This window comes from Conger conger, chromosome 15 (genome assembly GCF_963514075.1).
Source record: "Conger conger chromosome 15, fConCon1.1, whole genome shotgun sequence".
NCBI lineage: Eukaryota > Metazoa > Chordata > Actinopteri > Anguilliformes > Congridae > Conger > Conger conger.
In genome coordinates, this window is record NC_083774.1 from 21835839 (window position 1) to 21854275 (window position 18437).

The 18437-nt window shown below is 42.8% G+C and overlaps 1 protein-coding gene across 10 annotated transcripts in view; it reads left to right on the forward strand.

Moving 5' to 3' along the window:
• LOC133112023 (AP-3 complex subunit beta-2) overlaps positions 1-18437 on the forward strand; it is a 49597-nt gene that overhangs the window by 21393 nt on the left and 9767 nt on the right. For 7 of the 10 annotated variants that reach the window (XM_061222696.1, XM_061222698.1, XM_061222699.1 and 4 more), the window contains exons 2-18: positions 514-589; positions 2417-2491; positions 3236-3331; positions 5142-5302; positions 6167-6233; positions 6786-6968; positions 7069-7245; positions 7879-7976; positions 9402-9456; positions 10399-10470; positions 10608-10670; positions 10755-10887; positions 11093-11202; positions 11368-11544; positions 12944-13130; positions 13511-13641; positions 17471-17585. In XM_061222696.1, coding sequence (XP_061078680.1) covers positions 514-589; positions 2417-2491; positions 3236-3331; positions 5142-5302; positions 6167-6233; positions 6786-6968; positions 7069-7245; positions 7879-7976; positions 9402-9456; positions 10399-10470; positions 10608-10670; positions 10755-10887; positions 11093-11202; positions 11368-11544; positions 12944-13130; positions 13511-13641; positions 17471-17585 — 1976 coding nt within the window. The remainder of the gene's footprint in view (positions 1-513; positions 590-2416; positions 2492-3235; positions 3332-5141; positions 5303-6166; positions 6234-6785; positions 6969-7068; positions 7246-7878; positions 7977-9401; positions 9457-10398; positions 10471-10607; positions 10671-10754; positions 10888-11092; positions 11203-11367; positions 11545-12943; positions 13131-13510; positions 13642-17470; positions 17586-18437) is intronic. The other 3 variants (XM_061222697.1, XM_061222700.1, XM_061222691.1) reach the window with 1 other exon arrangement.

Sequence of the window (18437 nt, forward strand, 5' to 3'; positions counted from 1 at the left end):
TTTTTGGGCACATTAGAGCATCCCCTGGATAGGACACAACACTGATCTATCACAGGGCTTTTACCCATAATGCATTTATTTTATTTTTATGAGTGCCAAGCTGAGAGCCAGCATCCACCATTTTGTAAGATATAAGAACGGGAATAAAGCAAATGCCCAATATCTCTTAGTCGGAGCTCATATCTATTTCAGCATTTTTAAAGTATTATATAAATCGTTTTTATGGACTGGCTGTTAACTAAACCCAGAAGCCTTTAGGGGCGAGAGCTCAAAAGAGGTAATGATCACATTATTGTGGCAATTGATTCCACTGGATCTGTCAACTGGATTTATGTTCCCCACAACAAAAGTTCAGAGAAGTTTAATTAAAACTTAATCAACCTACTCCTTTGACAATTGATTTTGCTGCACTAACCCAGCTCAGAGTTAACCGTGTGTAGTCGGAGAGATAAATGAGGTTTGTTGATGGGGGAGGGAATGACCTCAGGGTTAAATTTGTATTTTTTCCCACAGACACGATGACTTGAAGGAGATGCTGGATAGTAATAAGGACTCCCTGAAGTTGGAGGCCATGAAGAGAATCGTTGCTGTGAGTAATCTAAAATCTCTACTGCCAATACATCATGCACATGTGACCGGGTTAAAGTTCACACAAGGACAAACATTGGAAAGGTCCAAAACATGGTGGGAATCGTGCCTGTAAAGCAGGGTGATGTCGTGAGGAAGAGCGTTGAAGTTGGATGCTGCAGTCTTGCTAAGGGGCCCAGGCATTTAGTAATGTATAATGTGGTGTGCGGTGGGGTTTCCAGCTCTGACAGCTGAGTTTCTCACCACCTCCCCCGTTCCTAATACACTTCAGTCCTCAATTGATTCTGATTAATGAAGCACTGCCCCAGCCAATGTGGCACATAGGGTTTGGTTCATATCTCATAAGTCATGATTCACTTCTGTCAAAGTTTTGCATTGGAGTGACTCCAGACCCTTTAACAGCATTTAATTTATCAGCCTGCTCAGGGTCATAACTCACTGGTTACCAAGGTGCTGCATGGCATGTTTCTGTCACAAATATGAGTCAACCAAGTATAGTATTATTGGTTTGATCTTATTTCCTAGATGGCTGTACCCATCGCTTACCTGCTACATTTCAGAACCTCTGGATTATTAAGTTAAAAGGCATAAAATAATATCTCAAACCTTTGGGAACAGAGGTTTTCTTTTTTTTAAGAGGTCTGGTGATTTGAGATAATATCAACAGCAATATCACTATTGAACATACTGTACTCACAGTCCTCTTGTCTATTGATTTTATACAAATATACAATTGTTATCACAGCAGGATAGAACAAATGTATCTTATAATTAGACTCTGTTGTATGTTAAGATAATTACTTTTCTAATAAGGACTGTTGATAATTATCGCCGAATGCCACAGCCCTTCGTACGCACAGAGTTGGAGAAAATATATGGCTGGCATCCTCAGACAGAGGAGTGTTCATTCTCAACCCCGTCTTTAATTTGCAGAGGGGATAATCTTAAAAGGGGGTCTGAGGTGAATTGTTATGCTGTGAAGCTAAGGCTAGAAGGAGCTCAGTGTCCTATCTAATAAGGCAGCTGTAAGTGAAGGAGAATGCACAGTCAGGTGTTAAATATTCATTAACAGTGTCAGTTTCCCGTATTGTAGGAGGTTGCAACGGGACTGAATTATTTATCACGAAGAGATAAAAAAACATTGTAAACCTGATGATCCATTTTCCATTTGTTCCCGAGTGAAGCAGAGTGCAGGAATGAAGACTTGCTCTTACTTTCCTCACCAGTGTGAAACATTGGTATTAATATCCCTCCTCACTGTTGCCAGAAACGATCGGAGCTTCGTATTAACAAGTATCCCACTTCGCTCAGCTTCCCTAGTTTGGAAGTAGAACTTTTTCATTCTGTATCTTTGTTTTTATTTTTCTAATTGTGTTCTGCACAAGAATACGTGGTCAGACTATTAAAAAATAATTATGTTTTTCAATTTGATATAATATGTAGCATGTTTTATATTCGGCAGTAAAATTGAAGGGACATAACAAATTATTTTCACGCAAATATATTTACACAGCTGTTTCTTTTTCACAGTTATATTTCTAATCCAAAGATTAATTCAGTGGCCTGGATAAAGAATTCAAAGCATTCACTGATATACACTGTTAAGCATGTTTGTGTATTAAATAGTACCATTCCTCACACTAAGCTGTTACTAATAGATTTCTGTGCATGCATGCGTGTGTGTGCGTATGTGCACTGTGTGTGTGTGTGTGTGTGTGTGTGTGCGTATGTGCACTGTGTGTGTGTGTGTGTGTGTGTGCGTATGTGCACTGTGTGTGTGTGTGTGTGCATATGTGCACTGTGTGTGTGTGTGTGTGTGTGTTTTCAGATGATTGCTCGAGGAAAGAATGCTTCAGACCTGTTCCCTGCGGTAGTTAAGAATGTGGCCTGTAAGAACATTGAGGTGAGTTCTTGTTCCTCCTGCAGCTGTCTGAAAGACAGCATTTCATCAAATAGCTTTTCTGATAAAATTATTTTTATGTTTTCAACTTATAAAGCTGTAATGTCCTCATGAAGCAATTTGGACATTGCACTTTGCTCAGGATTTCAATAGCAGCACTGCCACACAGATGATTTGATTCCACGCTGGTGCGCTTGTATTTTGCGGCATGGAAAATGGCTAAATGAGCTAAGTGGCTGTATGCGCCAATTCTGCTTCACTTGTAGATTAGATCACAGGAAAATATTTCATATAGGGACACAATAACAGTCTTAGGTTGTCATTCATGCTCTTATCAAGATGTGTAGCTAAAATGTCAGATCGCATAAATGTTAGAGTTAATTAAATAATTAATACAAGAAGTTGGCATGAAATCCAGAAACGGATACAGCCATCCTGGTCCACCTCTGGCATGGAGTCACTCAGACTAATGGCTAACATTTGCATATAAATTGCACAGCAAAGTAAATGTGATCTGATGAGCATCCATGTGGCATGAAATGTTGCCAAAATATCTGCCACATTTGCCAAGTTTTGCCTTTTTTTATTTCATATGTTAAGTAAATAAGCTGAGGTAGGAATTGCACACAGTAAAATTAGTAGTGTTCATTTCACTCTAAGCAGGATCAAATGTACTCTATCAGAATAAAATGTACTAGATTAGAGTTAATTTAGCACAGCACATTGCGTTGTGCGCTCTCCCTGTAGGTGAAGAAGCTGGTGTATGTGTACCTGGTGCGCTATGCGGAGGAACAGCAGGACCTGGCCCTGCTCTCTATCTCCACCTTCCAAAGAGGCCTGAAGGTCAGTCACAAACTGTGAACTAAATGTGCCTCTCTGCTCCAGTGCTTACCGCAAGATGTACTGTATGAGATGCACTGTACACTCGGCACGGAGGGGTGTGTCATCCATTTCCCTTCTCCAATGAGGCTGTTTAGCCACCGCAGTTACAGGAAATGAACAGGCACCCCACCACCACTCATGATTGTCCTGAATAGGAGTTGCCTTTCTTGGGTTTTTATTTAGCTGTGGAAAGCTGCCTGGGTTAGTGAAAATGCTCTGGCTGGCCATCTAAGTACACCACATGGATCAGGAAAAAGGCCAGGAGTATCCCCAACCTCCTTTCACCGTCTGTGTCCATCCATCTGCTCGGCCTGCTATCACTACCTGCAGTACAAAAGCAGGCTAATTGACATGTTTCTATTCTCATCGCTCTCTCTCTCTCTCTCTCTCTCTCTCTCTCTTTCCCTCTCCCTTGCTCTCTTTCTGTCTTTCTCTCTTTCCATTGCCCTCTTTCTATCTTTCTTTCTCTTTGTATTTCTCCCTCCCTCTCTGTCTCTCTCACTCACCCTCTCTCGTTCTCTCTCTCTCCTTTTCAACTTGGACTGATCAATAGTCCCTCAGAAAGAGCATGCTAACACTGTATTGATAATCCTCTGATTTCCATGGACTGAATCCTGTTTGTTGTGTTTTTACTCTCAGTCCCCTAATGCACCTTTAATCTTAGAGACAATGTTGTTGGCATCGTAAAAATAATGTATATGTCCTAAAAGACTGCATTTCAGGAAAAGAGAACTTGGTTTATTACTACATTACACTGGAAGTTTTAGTTACATACAATCACAGATCCAGAACACTGACAAATTTTACAAAATGGCGAATGTGATTTTACAATGATAAAACAACATTACAATACAAATCATAATAAGTGCAAAATGTATGTAATTACACTATGTTTTCCATTAGAAATAAAATAATAAATAAAATGTTGGGTGCTTCTCATGAATAAATAATTGTATGAATGTTTGTATGTAATGATTTGCAATACTGATTTTGCAGATTTGCAAGACCAATTTACTCATCAGTCGGAAAAATAAGCCAGCATAATAATTAAATATATTGTCATTAGGTAAATGCCAGAACTGCTTTGTTCTGTACTGCCAGTACAATAGTTGCCTGTACCAGTTGTGCCAGGATGCTAAATAAAGCATTGGGCCACCAGGGAGATTCAACTACAGGACTACAGTATACATTGGGCCATGGCCATCTCCTCATAGAAGTGGATCTTTTGTGTGCTGCCTTCAGGTTGCACTTGCATAACTTTTGTATGCAAGTCATTGAATAGTGCTTGTCTAGGGCTGTCCTGCAGCTTAGTAACAGAGCACACATTCAAATTTCTGATTTATTCAATTTTCATGTTCAGGGACATTTAAAATTCATGCTTGTTGGAACTATTGAACAATTGCAAGGTTATTTGTGAAGCTATCAAGACATTTTTCGTTAAAAAAATAATTAAATAGAATAAAATATTTATCAAATAATAATTTTAAACAATATAAAGTGATGGAAAAGTAAAATAAGATATATTGAAGATACAGCATATAGGAATGTACTGTATGTTCTTTTAAACTTAAAAAAAATATTTTTAATAGTTTTTGCTGCTGCAGTACAAAAAGATGCAGTACAAATTTAAGCTCTCTCATATCTCATTCCCCCATACTGTGACTCCACTCTATGAGGGTATGACAACATGTAATTTTTGTGATCGTTAGCCCCTTTAGGTGCGCTGGCTGTACGGAATGGCTGAACACATTGACACATTGCGCTCTTTCAGGATCCCAACCAGCTGATCCGGGCCAGTGCCCTGCGGGTTCTCTCCAGTATCAGGGTCACCATCATCGTGCCCATCATGATGCTGGCCATCAAAGAGGCGGCATCCGACATGTCCCCCTATGTGCGCAAGACCGCTGCCCACGCCATCCCCAAGCTCTACAGGTGGGCTCCGTCATCAATGTTGTGCACATCATCCTCTCTCTTTCACTAGCCACAGTTTCGCTCTCTAGATATTTCTGACAAATTGCTGGCTCTCCATAATTTACCCTTTGTCCTCTTCCTAAAGCAATGTGTGAGTAGCATTCACTTCCAGGAGCGTTTGCAAAGGGAGAAAATCATCTGAAAAGAACATGCCTCAAAAAGCATCTCCACAGCTGCATCTTTAAAGAAACTCAGATTATGGGAATTTTTTCCCATTGCGAACATGAAATTAGACCTTAATCAGACATTAAAGCACCGGTTCAGAGAACCAGGCTAATCGCGCATTAGAAAACGAGTCTATGAGTCATTGAGATGTTAAGGAAAATAAATCTGTTGTTCAAAGCCTGTACATGAGTGGTATTGAAATTGTGTGTATACTGTGTATAATATTGATTGGAAAGTCAGTCCGCTCAGAAGTGCAGGACTGGGATGTGACATGGTTGCCAGATGAGGTTGCTTACCTGAGCTGGGCTCCTTGCTTCTATGGAGTGAAGCTCTTTTTTGCCAGATCTGTGCTCTGCCACCCCAGGGCAGACTGCAGGCAAAAGGTTGTTTTCAAACAAAGACAAAGACTTTCATCAATCAGAGGAGATACTCCTCGAACCAACCACAGGCCCAGAGGCCACAAATCAAAAGCACAGTGAAACACATTAAAGGAATGTGCAGTATCTGAATCCTCGCGTTTGGGGGATTACTAGTCAGTCCTCTGTCTTCAACCCTCAGCTTTCTCCTGTCAGAAGCTGAAACTTCCGCATTATTTTTGCATCACTCCCTCCCCTCTCAAGCCTCTTCTCCAACACCTGCCCTTGTTTGTTTTTCACTCAGTTTGGACCCAGAACAGAAGGACCAGTTGATCGAGGTCATTGAGAAACTTCTTGCCGACAAAACAACAGTGAGTCATGTCTCCAACAGAATGTCAATCAGTTTTGATTGACATTTTCTATTAGCCACTGTCTCAAAGCAGTTTAAGAGTATTGCATCATTGAAGTGAGAAAATACATTGCATTGAATAACTACTTAAATTAATATTGTATTTGAACCTATTCCGGTGTTTTCAATCTTTTGATTAAAGTGCATTAAAGTGGAACTGTTGATTTTATTATTATTATGAATTGCCATAAATGACACTTATTTCACCGCTGTCTCACAATTGCCAATATGAGTGAGTCATATTTTTATTGCAGAAAAAGTTATAGCTATGAAGTGATGTTCCAAAGATATTGACAAATACAATTTTATTATGCTAATTAAGCCCATTTGGGTCAATGCTCTGTGACGTTGCACAGTAATTTCACTCATTCATATCTGTGTTTTTACATGAGTAGAAGTCGCCTTGCCAAGCCATCTTTGATGTTGACATTGTTAAACAAATTGCCTTTTAAACGGTTCTCAGTTGTAAGAATGACAATATAAGCCATTTCTTTGAACCCCTTCCCCTGCCTAGCTGGTGGCCGGCAGTGTGGTGATGGCGTTTGAGGAGGTGTGTCCAGAGCGCATAGACCTCATCCACAAGAACTACCGCAAGCTCTGCAACCTGCTGATCGATGTGGAGGAGTGGGGTCAGGTGGTCATCATCAACATGCTCACCCGCTACGCCCGGACGCAGTTCCTCAACCCCAACATGAATGTGAGTCTGGTCTACATGTAGAAACGCATCTTCCTCCTCTCTTGTTCCTCCTCGGTCTGCCTAACTGTGACTCTGTGACCGTCGGTGCGCGCGGCTGCAGGAGTCCCTCCTGGAGGAAAGCGGGGAGAAGGCCTTCTACGGCTCGGATGAAGAAGACGGGAAGGATGAGAAGGCTGAGGTCGCTGCTCTGGCCAAGAGGAAGCCCTACGTGATGGACCCGGACCACAGGCTCCTGCTGCGCAACACCAAGCCCCTTCTGCAGAGCCGCAACGCTGCCGTGAGTGCTGCCAGGCCTGGGGATAGGCTGGGGGGACCAGCCATGGCCAGGGATAGGCCAAGATAAACCAACCATTGGCAGGGATTGGCTGAGAGAGACCAACCATGGCAAGGGATAGGCTAAGAGAGACCAGCCATGGGCAGGGATAGGCCGAGGGAGACCAGCCATGGTCAGGGATAGGCTGAGAGACACCATCCATGGGCAGGGGTAGACTGAGAGAGACCATTCATGGGCAGGGGTAGACTGAGAGAGACCATTCATGGGCAGAGGTAGGCTGAGAGAGACCAAGTATGGTCAGGGACAGGCTGAGAGAGACCAGCCATGGTCAGGGATAGGCTAATAGAGACCAGCCATGGCCAGGGATAGGCTAAGAGAGACCAGCCATGGCCAGGGATAGGCCGAGAGAGACCTACCATGATCAGGGATATCCTACCCACCATGACTGACTGACTGGGTGTCCTTTGTATGCAAAGGAAAAATTAGATGATTAGAAGAGTGACTGGACTGATTTAAGTGTGCTGCCATTAATCCGATCCCTTTGCAATACTAGACAAAGTCTGCCTCTCTTTTGGAGTTTAACAACTTCTTGTTGCTTTGTCTCTCTCTCCCTACAACCCCGCTCTCGCTTTGTAGGTGGTGATGGCAGTTGCTCAGCTCTATTTCCACCTGGCTCCCAAAGCTGAGGTAGGGGTCATCGCCAAGGCCCTGGTGCGCCTCATGAGGAGCCACAGGTGAGCACTCAGCCTCAGGAGGATGTAGAGTGGGGAGTGGGAGCGCACTGAGAAATGATCTAGAGGCTCCGGGATGTACACTGTGCCTATATTGAGTTATACTGTGTGTGCCGAGGACATACTGATTCCTAAGGCCAGTTTATTGTCCAGCAACAGAGTGTGAAAGTTCTATTGTTGCCTGACTGTGTCCTTGCCATAAATATATATACGTAGATGCATTGGAATCGCCTGAGTATAAACCAAATTTATACAAAACGTGCGCTGCACGTCGTTGGTCACAGGGACACTGTCGCTGGACTATAAACCGGCCTTTAGTGTATACTAAAATCCTACTGAGAGTATACCACCATGGCTATTGTTTACTGAGATAACACTATGAGTATACCGAGAGATTCGGTGTTCAGCTTGATGACTGTATAATTCAGCATTTATGCAGAATGATATTGCTGAAGATATTATGTTACAATGGATGCAGGACATGCAATGTGAAACAGAAGGCATTCGATGTTTTATTTACCCATTACCAAAATGCACACTTGCCCCTTTATTGTCATTTTGAAAATTTATTAGAGCATTTTCTTTTCAATGTTAGTTTTTGGCAGGCAATTTCAGTAACTGTTGATTCATCCTTCTCTTTTTATGATTAAAATATGAAGCCTATGGTTCTCTGAAGAGCAGATGAGTGTCGGATATGCAGTGTGCTGGTCTGGCATGGTCTTAGAGTGCAGAGAGATGAGGGTATCAGTCAGAGCAGTGAATGTGTCGCTGTGAAATTGCAGAGGCTCCAGGGCAGAATATGGGACTCTGTCTTGATTCGCCTAGAATGATTTCTGTAGCAGCTGCTTGTAGCTGGTGGGCAATCATTACAGTGGCCTTTCAAAAGCCACGTCCTCTCAATCTTGACAATAAAATCTCTTGCTGTCATGGCAATGTAGCTCGGTATATGGGCCTTACCTCTTACAGTGGCCTGAGTTTACAGCCTCTCATTTATTCCGGGCTTTACACAAGAGCAGCTTTGGCTGAAATGTAGGACAAAGCCTGAATCCTAAGTGAATCTCATTAAAATGCAATTGAAGGGATTCATTGTACCTGGTACCATCTCATGTTACTGGTTCACATTAAAAAATTATTAGGTTTCAAAGGTCATGCTGAACAAGGCCCTACAATTTGTGTTTTGTGCATATTAAATATTGAGAATTCTTCAAATTGCATGTATATTTGATGTAGACTTCTTTACATTGAAAATATATAGGAGGATCACATATATTCATGTGTACAATATTCTGGACATATTTGTATTTGTGTGGTATACACTGTATATACTTATATTTAAAGGATAAAGGATTTTTATTTAGCATATGAAACAGGTTTGCTGTGGTTGAAGGAGCTCCTGCTTGCATTGATATACTCTCTCTCTCCCATCAGTGAAGTGCAGTACGTAGTATTACAGAATGTGGCCACAATGACCATCAAAAGAAGGGTGAGTTGTTGTTACATATTGTAGTCATAATTTTTGTTGCTAGTGTCTACACTGGTATTTGAATCAATACTATGTACCTACCTACAACCCTGTCACTGGAGGCCCACAGGATTGGCTGGTTTTTCTTTTCATTTGAAATTCTTCAGTTGGTGCTGCTGTGTGCCTCATTTGTATAAGGTACCACGATTTAGATAATGGATGAGCCCCACTGTCTTGGATCAAATCCAGATCATATCAGTGCCAACTGAGGCTGTTAGCTCCAGCAAGTGGTTTGCAATCGCCGATTGCATCACCCGATGTAGGGGAGGGTTCAGTCAGTTCGGGGTCCACGTTTCATTGCTCCCTAGCGACCCCACCTGTTAAACAGGGTGCTTGTGGACTGCATGCCGCATTTGAAAAGGTCTTCCTCACACTCCACTCTATGCAAGCTTAGCTGTGAGCTGAAGCAGGCTGGCAACACCTTGTGTTCCAGTGCGGATGTCTACATTCTCCAAATTCAGTGGGGACTGCACATGACTGCAAGTGGCTGCAGCTGCAAAGCTAATTGGACATTCCACATTAGTGTGGGAATTGGTTATGTTCAACCCAATTTTATCTGGCAAATGAATTAAAGTAAACCTAGAAACCATGTGATTTATGACATGGGGTGGGGGGGGGAGAACTGTGTAATCAGCTGCTTTAACTGATTAGTTAAGAGCTAATTTGAGTAACAACAGACAAGACAACCTACACACCTTGTGATTCTCCAGGGTATTTGCTAAACAATAGTTTTTTTAACTGAAGAACTTGTGTAGGTGTGTGTAATTGGCTGATGCTTAGATGTGGGTTCAGATCTGGAAATAATTATTTCAGCTGTAAGGAAGGCCGAGTTGTGTATTTTAAGGAGTGTGGAACGTGTTGGAGCTGAACCACGTTTCCATGTGTTTGTCTGTGTTTCTGCAGGGGATGTTTGAGCCACATCTGAAGAGTTTCTACATCCGATCCACAGACCCAACCCAAATCAAAGTCCTCAAAGTAAGCACCTGATCACATTTATACATTTTAAACAATGATTAGACAATAAGCTGTTTACTTGGAGGGAACACAAAATATAACACATTATATGTCTGTTTATCAATATGGTTTAATAATTCCCATTTCCTTTTTTTCAGTTGGAGGTTTTGACCAATTTGGCCAATGAGACCAACATATCCACTATTCTGAGGGAATTTCAGGTGAGGGAGATGATGGATTAATTTGCGGCCTCTCAGATTATGTGCTGAATTCCTGATTGTGATGTACATTTTTTGTTGGTTTAGACCTACATCAAAAGCATGGATAAGGACTTTGTTGCGGCCACCATCCAGGCGATCGGTCGCTGTGCCACCAACATCGGAGAGGTCAGGGACACCTGTCTGAATGGGCTGGTCTTGCTCCTGTCCAACCGCGATGGTGAGTCCGCTGCCAGCAGGCCCTCTACTGCCCCCTGGCCATGTGAATCCTCCTGTTCCTGTTCAATTATCCGTCACCGTTCCTTCAAAACCAATCAGGGCAGAAGCCCACCATTGAGTCTCATGTCCTGAAGCTGTGTTTGATCTCTTTAGAGCTTTTCCTTTTGAGTTGTACATGTATTCACAGTTGTGTATCACCATTGCAGAGCTGGTGGTGGCTGAGTCGGTGGTGGTAATCAAGAAGCTTCTTCAGATGCAGCCAGAACAGCACAGTGACATCATCAAGCACATGGCCAAACTCACAGACAACATCCAGGTGATTTTAAAAAATATATAATGTTATATTTTAATATTCTTAGAGAGATAAGTAACTGTTATTCCTGACTCATTTCAGATTTTCTGTTGAATGCTTTCTGATGCTGAGTAGCTCACTGTGGGCTGTAGTGAGTGTGACAGACAACCCCTCCCTCCCTATGACCAGGTGCCCATGGCTAGGGCCAGCATCTTGTGGTTGATTGGAGAATACTGTGAGCACGTACCCAAGATTGCTCCTGATGTGCTGAGGAAGATGGCCAAGTCTTTCACTAATGAGGAGGACATTGTCAAGCTGCAGATCATCAACCTGGCTGCAAAACTTTACCTGACCAACTCCAAGCAGGTGAGTGGAGCTGGGCCTGGGCATGACAAATTGCAAACAAGTGAGCAGATGGCAATTTATACCTAACTACAAACAGGTGAGTAACCATATCAGACCAAACCCAAGATGGTGAGCTATATTTGGCAAACCTTACGCAGGTGCTCGGAGATCGAATCTGAATCTGGACAGGATGTACAGACTATGTGCAGTCTGTGCCTGACTGGCTCCTAAATTAATTTGCATTTCCTATGACTCAATGAACACAGAGGCCTGCTTTGTGACTGGCTCCACTGTGACGTTAATGCCCAGTGAATGTTTGTCAGTCTGATGTAGTGTGTGGTTTAAGTATATTAGCTTTAGCTTAGTGTCACTGCTGTCAAATGTCTCTGGGAATTTGCTTTGCTAAATGTCCGTGCCATCATGTTTTTGTCACGGCTTGACCCATTTTTATTTGCCTGTTATTTTGATTAATTTGATAAAAAACCAGTGCGAATTGGTGCAGTTTGACAGAGTGGTATGTCTTCAGGGCAGCTGAGGCTGTGTGCATTTCCTCAACATTTCTGGACTGTTCTTATGTCCAGCATTTTGTCACTGGGTGCCTGACAGGCCTTATTTGTGTCAATCAGTCTGCCGTAGAACATCATTGTACTTTACTTTAGAAGAATAACTGCCGAAGCTCAACAAAAATCAAACAGTGATGATTTCTCTGTGTTTGTGCACCACACTGTGGTTAATCTCCAGGCAAAGCATCAACACTGATCCATGACTCACTGTGTTCGAGACCAATTCCTCCCCTATTATAAGTATTCATATATAATATGTCAGACGTGTTATCTTTCAAAATGAAGAAGCAGGCTGGTGAGAGTTCAAAGCAACGTTTCATCAGGTTTTTTTTTCCTGACTGTTTAGCATTTGACAGGCTGCCTGCTGGGATTTTATTTTCAGACAGGTTTATGAACAGTGTTACCACTGCCTGTGCATGTGAGTGTGTGTGTGTGTGTGTGTGTGTGCTTAGTCTTTCACCATGGTTTGCTGCTCTGTGATAATCCTGGCTTTGTGTCTTGCTGTCCTTGGTGCTGAATCACCCAGCCATAATTAAAATGTGCAGTGCTCATGGAGAAGGTGGCGTGAAGCTCTTGGGAGATCAGGGTTTTGGGTTGAGAGGGGGAGAGGGTGCAGGAAGAGGGAGGGTGGTGATCACTTGTCAACTGTATGTGGTGTTGCACAGCAAACCCCAAAGGACGGCATGAGTCTCCCGGCTATTATCATGAGAAATGTTGCTTCCTCCGACTAGGAAATGACATAATCTCTGTACTCACTCGCCTCTCTAGTACAGGCTTGCCATGTTTGCAGAAATTTAGCAATAATTCTGACGACTAGGTACACAAATTAAAACTCTCTTCCTCACTCAACCTTCCAGACTAAACTTCTCACACAGTACGTCCTCAACCTGGCCAAGTATGACCAGAACTATGACATCAGGGACCGGGCACGTTTCATCCGCCAGCTCATCGTACCCACGGACAAGAGCGGCGTCCTCAGTAAATACGCCAAGAAGCTGTTCCTGGCCCTGAAGCCGGCACCTGTCCTCGAGTCTCCGTTCAAAGGTATGTGAGGGATTCGCTTTTGTGTTGTTAATACTCAATTCATGCTTGGAAGCATATGCCATCCTACACTTGCTCAGCTCTCCTTCAATGCTTGTTGATTCATGCAAAGGCAATGAAAGCAAGATAGTACAGTGATCATGATCATCATCCAAAGGCATGCCAGTTAGGTACTGCAGATGAAAATGAGCTCATTAGCTAACTCTGGCACATTTACATTGATGTGGAAAATGTTGATTAATGTGCACTGTCCCCAGTAAAAATGTATCATTAGACTGTGAATTGAATTGTAAATAATCTATTGGTACTGTGTTTCATGAGAAGGATCATTTGTAACACAGCAGTGAATGGAGCACCTCCTGTGTCGTATGTTTGTTTTGTAGACAGAGACCACTTCCAGTTGGGCTCTCTCTCCCATCTGCTCAATGCTAAGGCTGGGGGCTACCAGGAGCTCCCTGACTGGCCCGAGGCAGCTCCAGACCCCTCCGTGCGCAACGTGGAGGTGAAGGATACTGTGCGTGCGGTGGAAACAGTAATAGGCAGAGATAGGGACCGAAGTGGACGGTCTGTCGGCTGTCCTATACGAGGGCAGTGCAGGAACACCAGTCTCTACCTCCAGACTGCTGCCTTACCAGTCATCAGCATAACATTGAACCCCATTGTCATGTACATCTCCAGTGCTCATTAATGCCCTTTGGCCTTCTTGTAGGTCCAAAGGGGCGCTACCTAATAATGATGCTCGTCTGTCCGGGCCAGACAGCCACAAGACACCCAGTGTGCTGAGATTACTGCTACCATTTTAGTCGAAAGAGTCACCTTCCAGTGTTGTAATTTATATGTGCACAGTGTCCATGGTAACATACAGGAGCACTGTTATGCTTATGAAATGAGATAATGCAGGTTTACTGGGTTTGGTTGTCACGACTGGAACCACTTACTACTCCAGCAGTTCCTCCCTGATTTGCTACAGTCTTACCACCGGCTACAGCCATCCATGCCAGAACATGTCATCAGTTCCCCCAAAAACCCACACCACCTTGCCCCCAACTGCTCTGTCCACTATAGGACAGCACCCTCAGATCAGTCCACCCATATCTGAAACCTGCACCTTTTTGCAAAAATGGCACATGAGATAGGCAGTGGCAACACCACGCCTGATCTGTAGTTTTGCTTGTCCTATCCCCCATGTGCCATTTTGTTCATTTTTCGATGTGATGTATCGAGGGCCACAATTAAATCAAAACTGTCATGTGCACTGCTAAGTAAAAATATACATAAGAACAAAGCTACAGGGCTACTGGGTGGCAGGTCCTGTACAGTGCATAGCATGCTGTGCCAGACTGTGGCTGGAATAATAAGTTAAGGTTTAGAGGGGTTTTGGGAGTGTAAGGGCCATACTTACTTACAGTGGCCTGAGATTACTGCCACCCATTTATTCAACCGGGATCTGATCTCTAGCGCCACATGCTGGTGGATCAGGCACCAGTGGTTTGCTTGCTAATGCTGAAGACATGATGTGTCGTCCTACAACTCATGTCTGTGCAAGCTGTATACAATTGAGCATTCCAAATTTGGTAGAAATGGGGAGGTAACATGAACATGAAAAAAACATAAATACTACATGATAAATACTACTTGAAATTATTGCCTTGGATCTCCCTACTGACACAAGGCCTGCAAGGTTCCAAAACTTGCAATTGAGAAGTGCCTTACAGTTTTGATTGGGGGTGTGGCTCTGGATTTTGATGTCTGTATTGCGAGTTTTCATTTCTTCCATCCATATGTGCTGTTGTCTCATTCATGACAGATGCAGACTCTCCCCCCCAGCGAGGGCAGGAGACATATGACAGTCTGATGACACATCCTGTTTGTCTCTCTCTTAAGCCCTCCCTCAGCCCCACAGTGCTCCTTTCTGACTGTGTCTCTCTTTGCCCTGGTCCGCAGCTAGAGGAAGTCATTTCGACCAGCGAGGGGCGGATCGGCTTGCTAGGAGACTGGCGAGAGGTGCCCCTAAGAGTGCAGTGTGTTTTTTCTGCTCTCTTCTTATACCACGGCTGGAGGAGCAGGCTAGCCCATAACTTAGACATAATATACGGGAAATCATCCATACTCAAGAGCCGCATCTCTAGACTTATTTCAATTAAAGTTAAACGTGGCATTTATCCTCAAAGATGTTTGTATGGTGTCTATAGACTCACGTGATCATTTAGCAGACATGCACTCTCATCTTGAGTGATTTGTAGCAATATGTGATTAGATGATTTCAGACTAAGAAGTGGAAGACATGGTTAGAAAAATTCCAAGCCAAAGTGAACCCTTTAAGCCGTCACCCAGAATGTGTCCTATTAATTTTATTCAAACATAGTCAATTGAAATTCAACCAGGCAGATAATTATGGAAACATGGACTGCAAATTTCCAAGTGGCAGGTGGCATATAACTGCTTAAATTCCACTAGGCTTAGAAAAGGAAGAATAAAAACATCACAAGGGCATTGTCAATAGTAGTAGCAGACATCTCAGAGGAAATCAGTATTCAAGCCCTAATCTGAAATTTTACATCCAAGAGACTAGATTTCCCATTCAGTTTGAACTATAATGAGAACTGACGGAGCAGGTAGAACACAGTTAGAAGAGGGAGACTGATGTGTCTTCAGAAAACAAAAGAGGCCAACTGATAACTGATATCAGACATGTAATTGGTGGGAAAATCTTGTTTCAGCACCATTTGCTGTTCCTTTAACAGTCATTGCAGGGCTAAACTGTATTGATTGGGATAGTTGTCAGTGGTTATTAGATAAATTAAGATGTTAGTTAAGTGAACTCTAGACACAGAAGACAAGAGACTTTGTACATTTAGGCATATATCAGTGTTTCAGACATATTTTGCTTGTGAAAGTATGGCTATTTAAATTTCTCTATTGATTATGACAATAGATTGGATTCTGAATTACTCCCTTGGTAGGTTCATGATGCTCGCATTGGTTAGTGTTCTGAGTGGGCTTTGTGTTTAGCTTCAGTCAGTGTTAGTTAGACGCTAGCTCAGTAGAGTAGTTATTGGAACCTTCTGTTTGCTGTGGTGTGCTGTGGTACTGCCCTTGCTTATCATTCAGATATCTGTTATTTTCAGATCTACTAACTCACATCCTCTCAGCATCTGGAGATTCATTCCATCAGTGTTGCACTTTCATTGCTAATCACGTAGGCTCATGTAGAACTGTGAGACTGTATGCACTCCTTATATTGTTTGATAATTGTTTTATTGATAGAAAAGGGCCTTTCATATACCATAATTGAAGTAATATGATAATGAAATATTATAAAATATCTTACAGCACATTGGAAAATACATACATTTTCTTATTCAATTGTTCTTGACGGCACATCGAAAGTTGACGTCCCCTCGAGTTTCTAATATGTTGTACTGTATGTGGATCTAGTCAATCTCACTGGTATTTATTGATTGCGATTGTGTAAATGGATCTCTTGGAAAGTGCGACGCAGATGCTTTTCTGTACTTGTGAGTTTTCTTTGACTTCTCATTTCACCTCCATGCCACTCTTTTCTTTCCCGTCGGCAGGTTATTGTGCTGCTCGAAAGAGTCACAGCCTTAACCAGCGTGAGTCAGTCAGAGACAAAGAGCCAGCCTCTTTGAGACATGACCCGTAGCACCAAACCCAGTGTAGTAACTGTACTGTGTCTAGCTCAGTTTACATTGTCTACCTCAGCACCCTCTTTATTTTCAACTATTAAAGAGCTGATTCCTTGAAAGTATGTAGTGTCTGAAGAAAATATTTTTTGTTTTAATGTCTGTTTAAGCTATTTTTGTCCACTATACGTACTTTGACATGAAAAAGAAATATAAAAGATTAGCCATATAAATGTTTCCATGTTACATAATAATAGGTTTGCTTTGAATATACAGTACATTTTCTCTGAAATATCAGAAAATATTTGATACTCTTCAAGGACACCAACTCTTTAATGGAGCTCCATTATGAAACCCTGATAAAAAAAAAGCACAGAACTGGCCATGAAAGCTTCGCCCTGCTGCTTTTCACATGCTTCACGTGTGGTTTAGCTGTGCCCACCGGCGCAATCCTGTAAGCCCTCAGATGCACGGATCAGAAATCAAAGCAGATCTCTGTTACGCCATAAAAGATTGCATCAACAACTCGGAGAGGAATTGGGAGGAATACAATTCCAAGTGTCCGAGGGGCAGTTATCATTCCAGCCCTGGGGGTCAGGCATTCATGGCCGCTGTACGCCTCCTGCTTCTCTGGTATGCTGCCTGCATGCTGCTGGGTTTGTTTGTGGGAGTGACGGTGGCCTTGCCTGTCTGTAGGTTCCCGAGTGGACAAAGTGCAGCAGCCGGGAGAAGAGGAAGGAGAAGAAGGTGGAGAAGCCCTTCTATTCTGACTCAGGTGGAGAGTCTGGGCCCACAGAGTCTGCAGACAGCGGTAATCCGCAATTATCTATCACTCCACACACAGTTACACACACACACACACTCGTACACACACTCCACACACAGTTACTGCTTTTATTTATGTCCACACACACACACAGACATACACACACGCACGCACACGGAGACACACACACACACACACACACACACACACACTCGTACACACATTCCACACACAGTTACTGCTTTTATTTATGTCCACACACGCACACACACACACACACACATGCACACGCACGCACACAGACACACACACACACACACACACACACACGCACACACACACACGTACACATAGAAAAACCCTGACGTGTCCAGAGCAGTGTCTCCCCAGACTTATTCACTGAAAAACCAAGAAGTAAACATGTAACATAAGTGCATAGAGAACGGTTTAAGACACAAAAGCAGAATTGGTAAGGTTTTTCTTACTTTTCTAATCGCAATTATCTGACATGTTACTTTTCTCTTGCTATCAGCGCAGACCTGCACCAATCAATCCTGCATCAATTTTCCTTAATCTAACATCTGTAAATACTGCAATAAAGCCTTTCATATCTCCAGCAACATTGACAGAACGCGCTTTGATAAACATTTCATATAATCATTAGTATTGAAGGAGTCTTGTGTCTGTATTTTTGAGAAGCATGTGAATACAGAACCAAACATCTTGCTCTGTGGTCACTGTGAGTCAGATGTCCCCTCACAGAATGATTTGCACTTTGTTGTACGTCGCTCTGGATAAGAGCGTCTGCTAAATGCCACGTAATGTAATGTAATGTAATGTAAAAAGGCTGTAGAGACAGGGTGTGTTTTGTGTGTGTGGAAGTACGCCTCGCCCTCC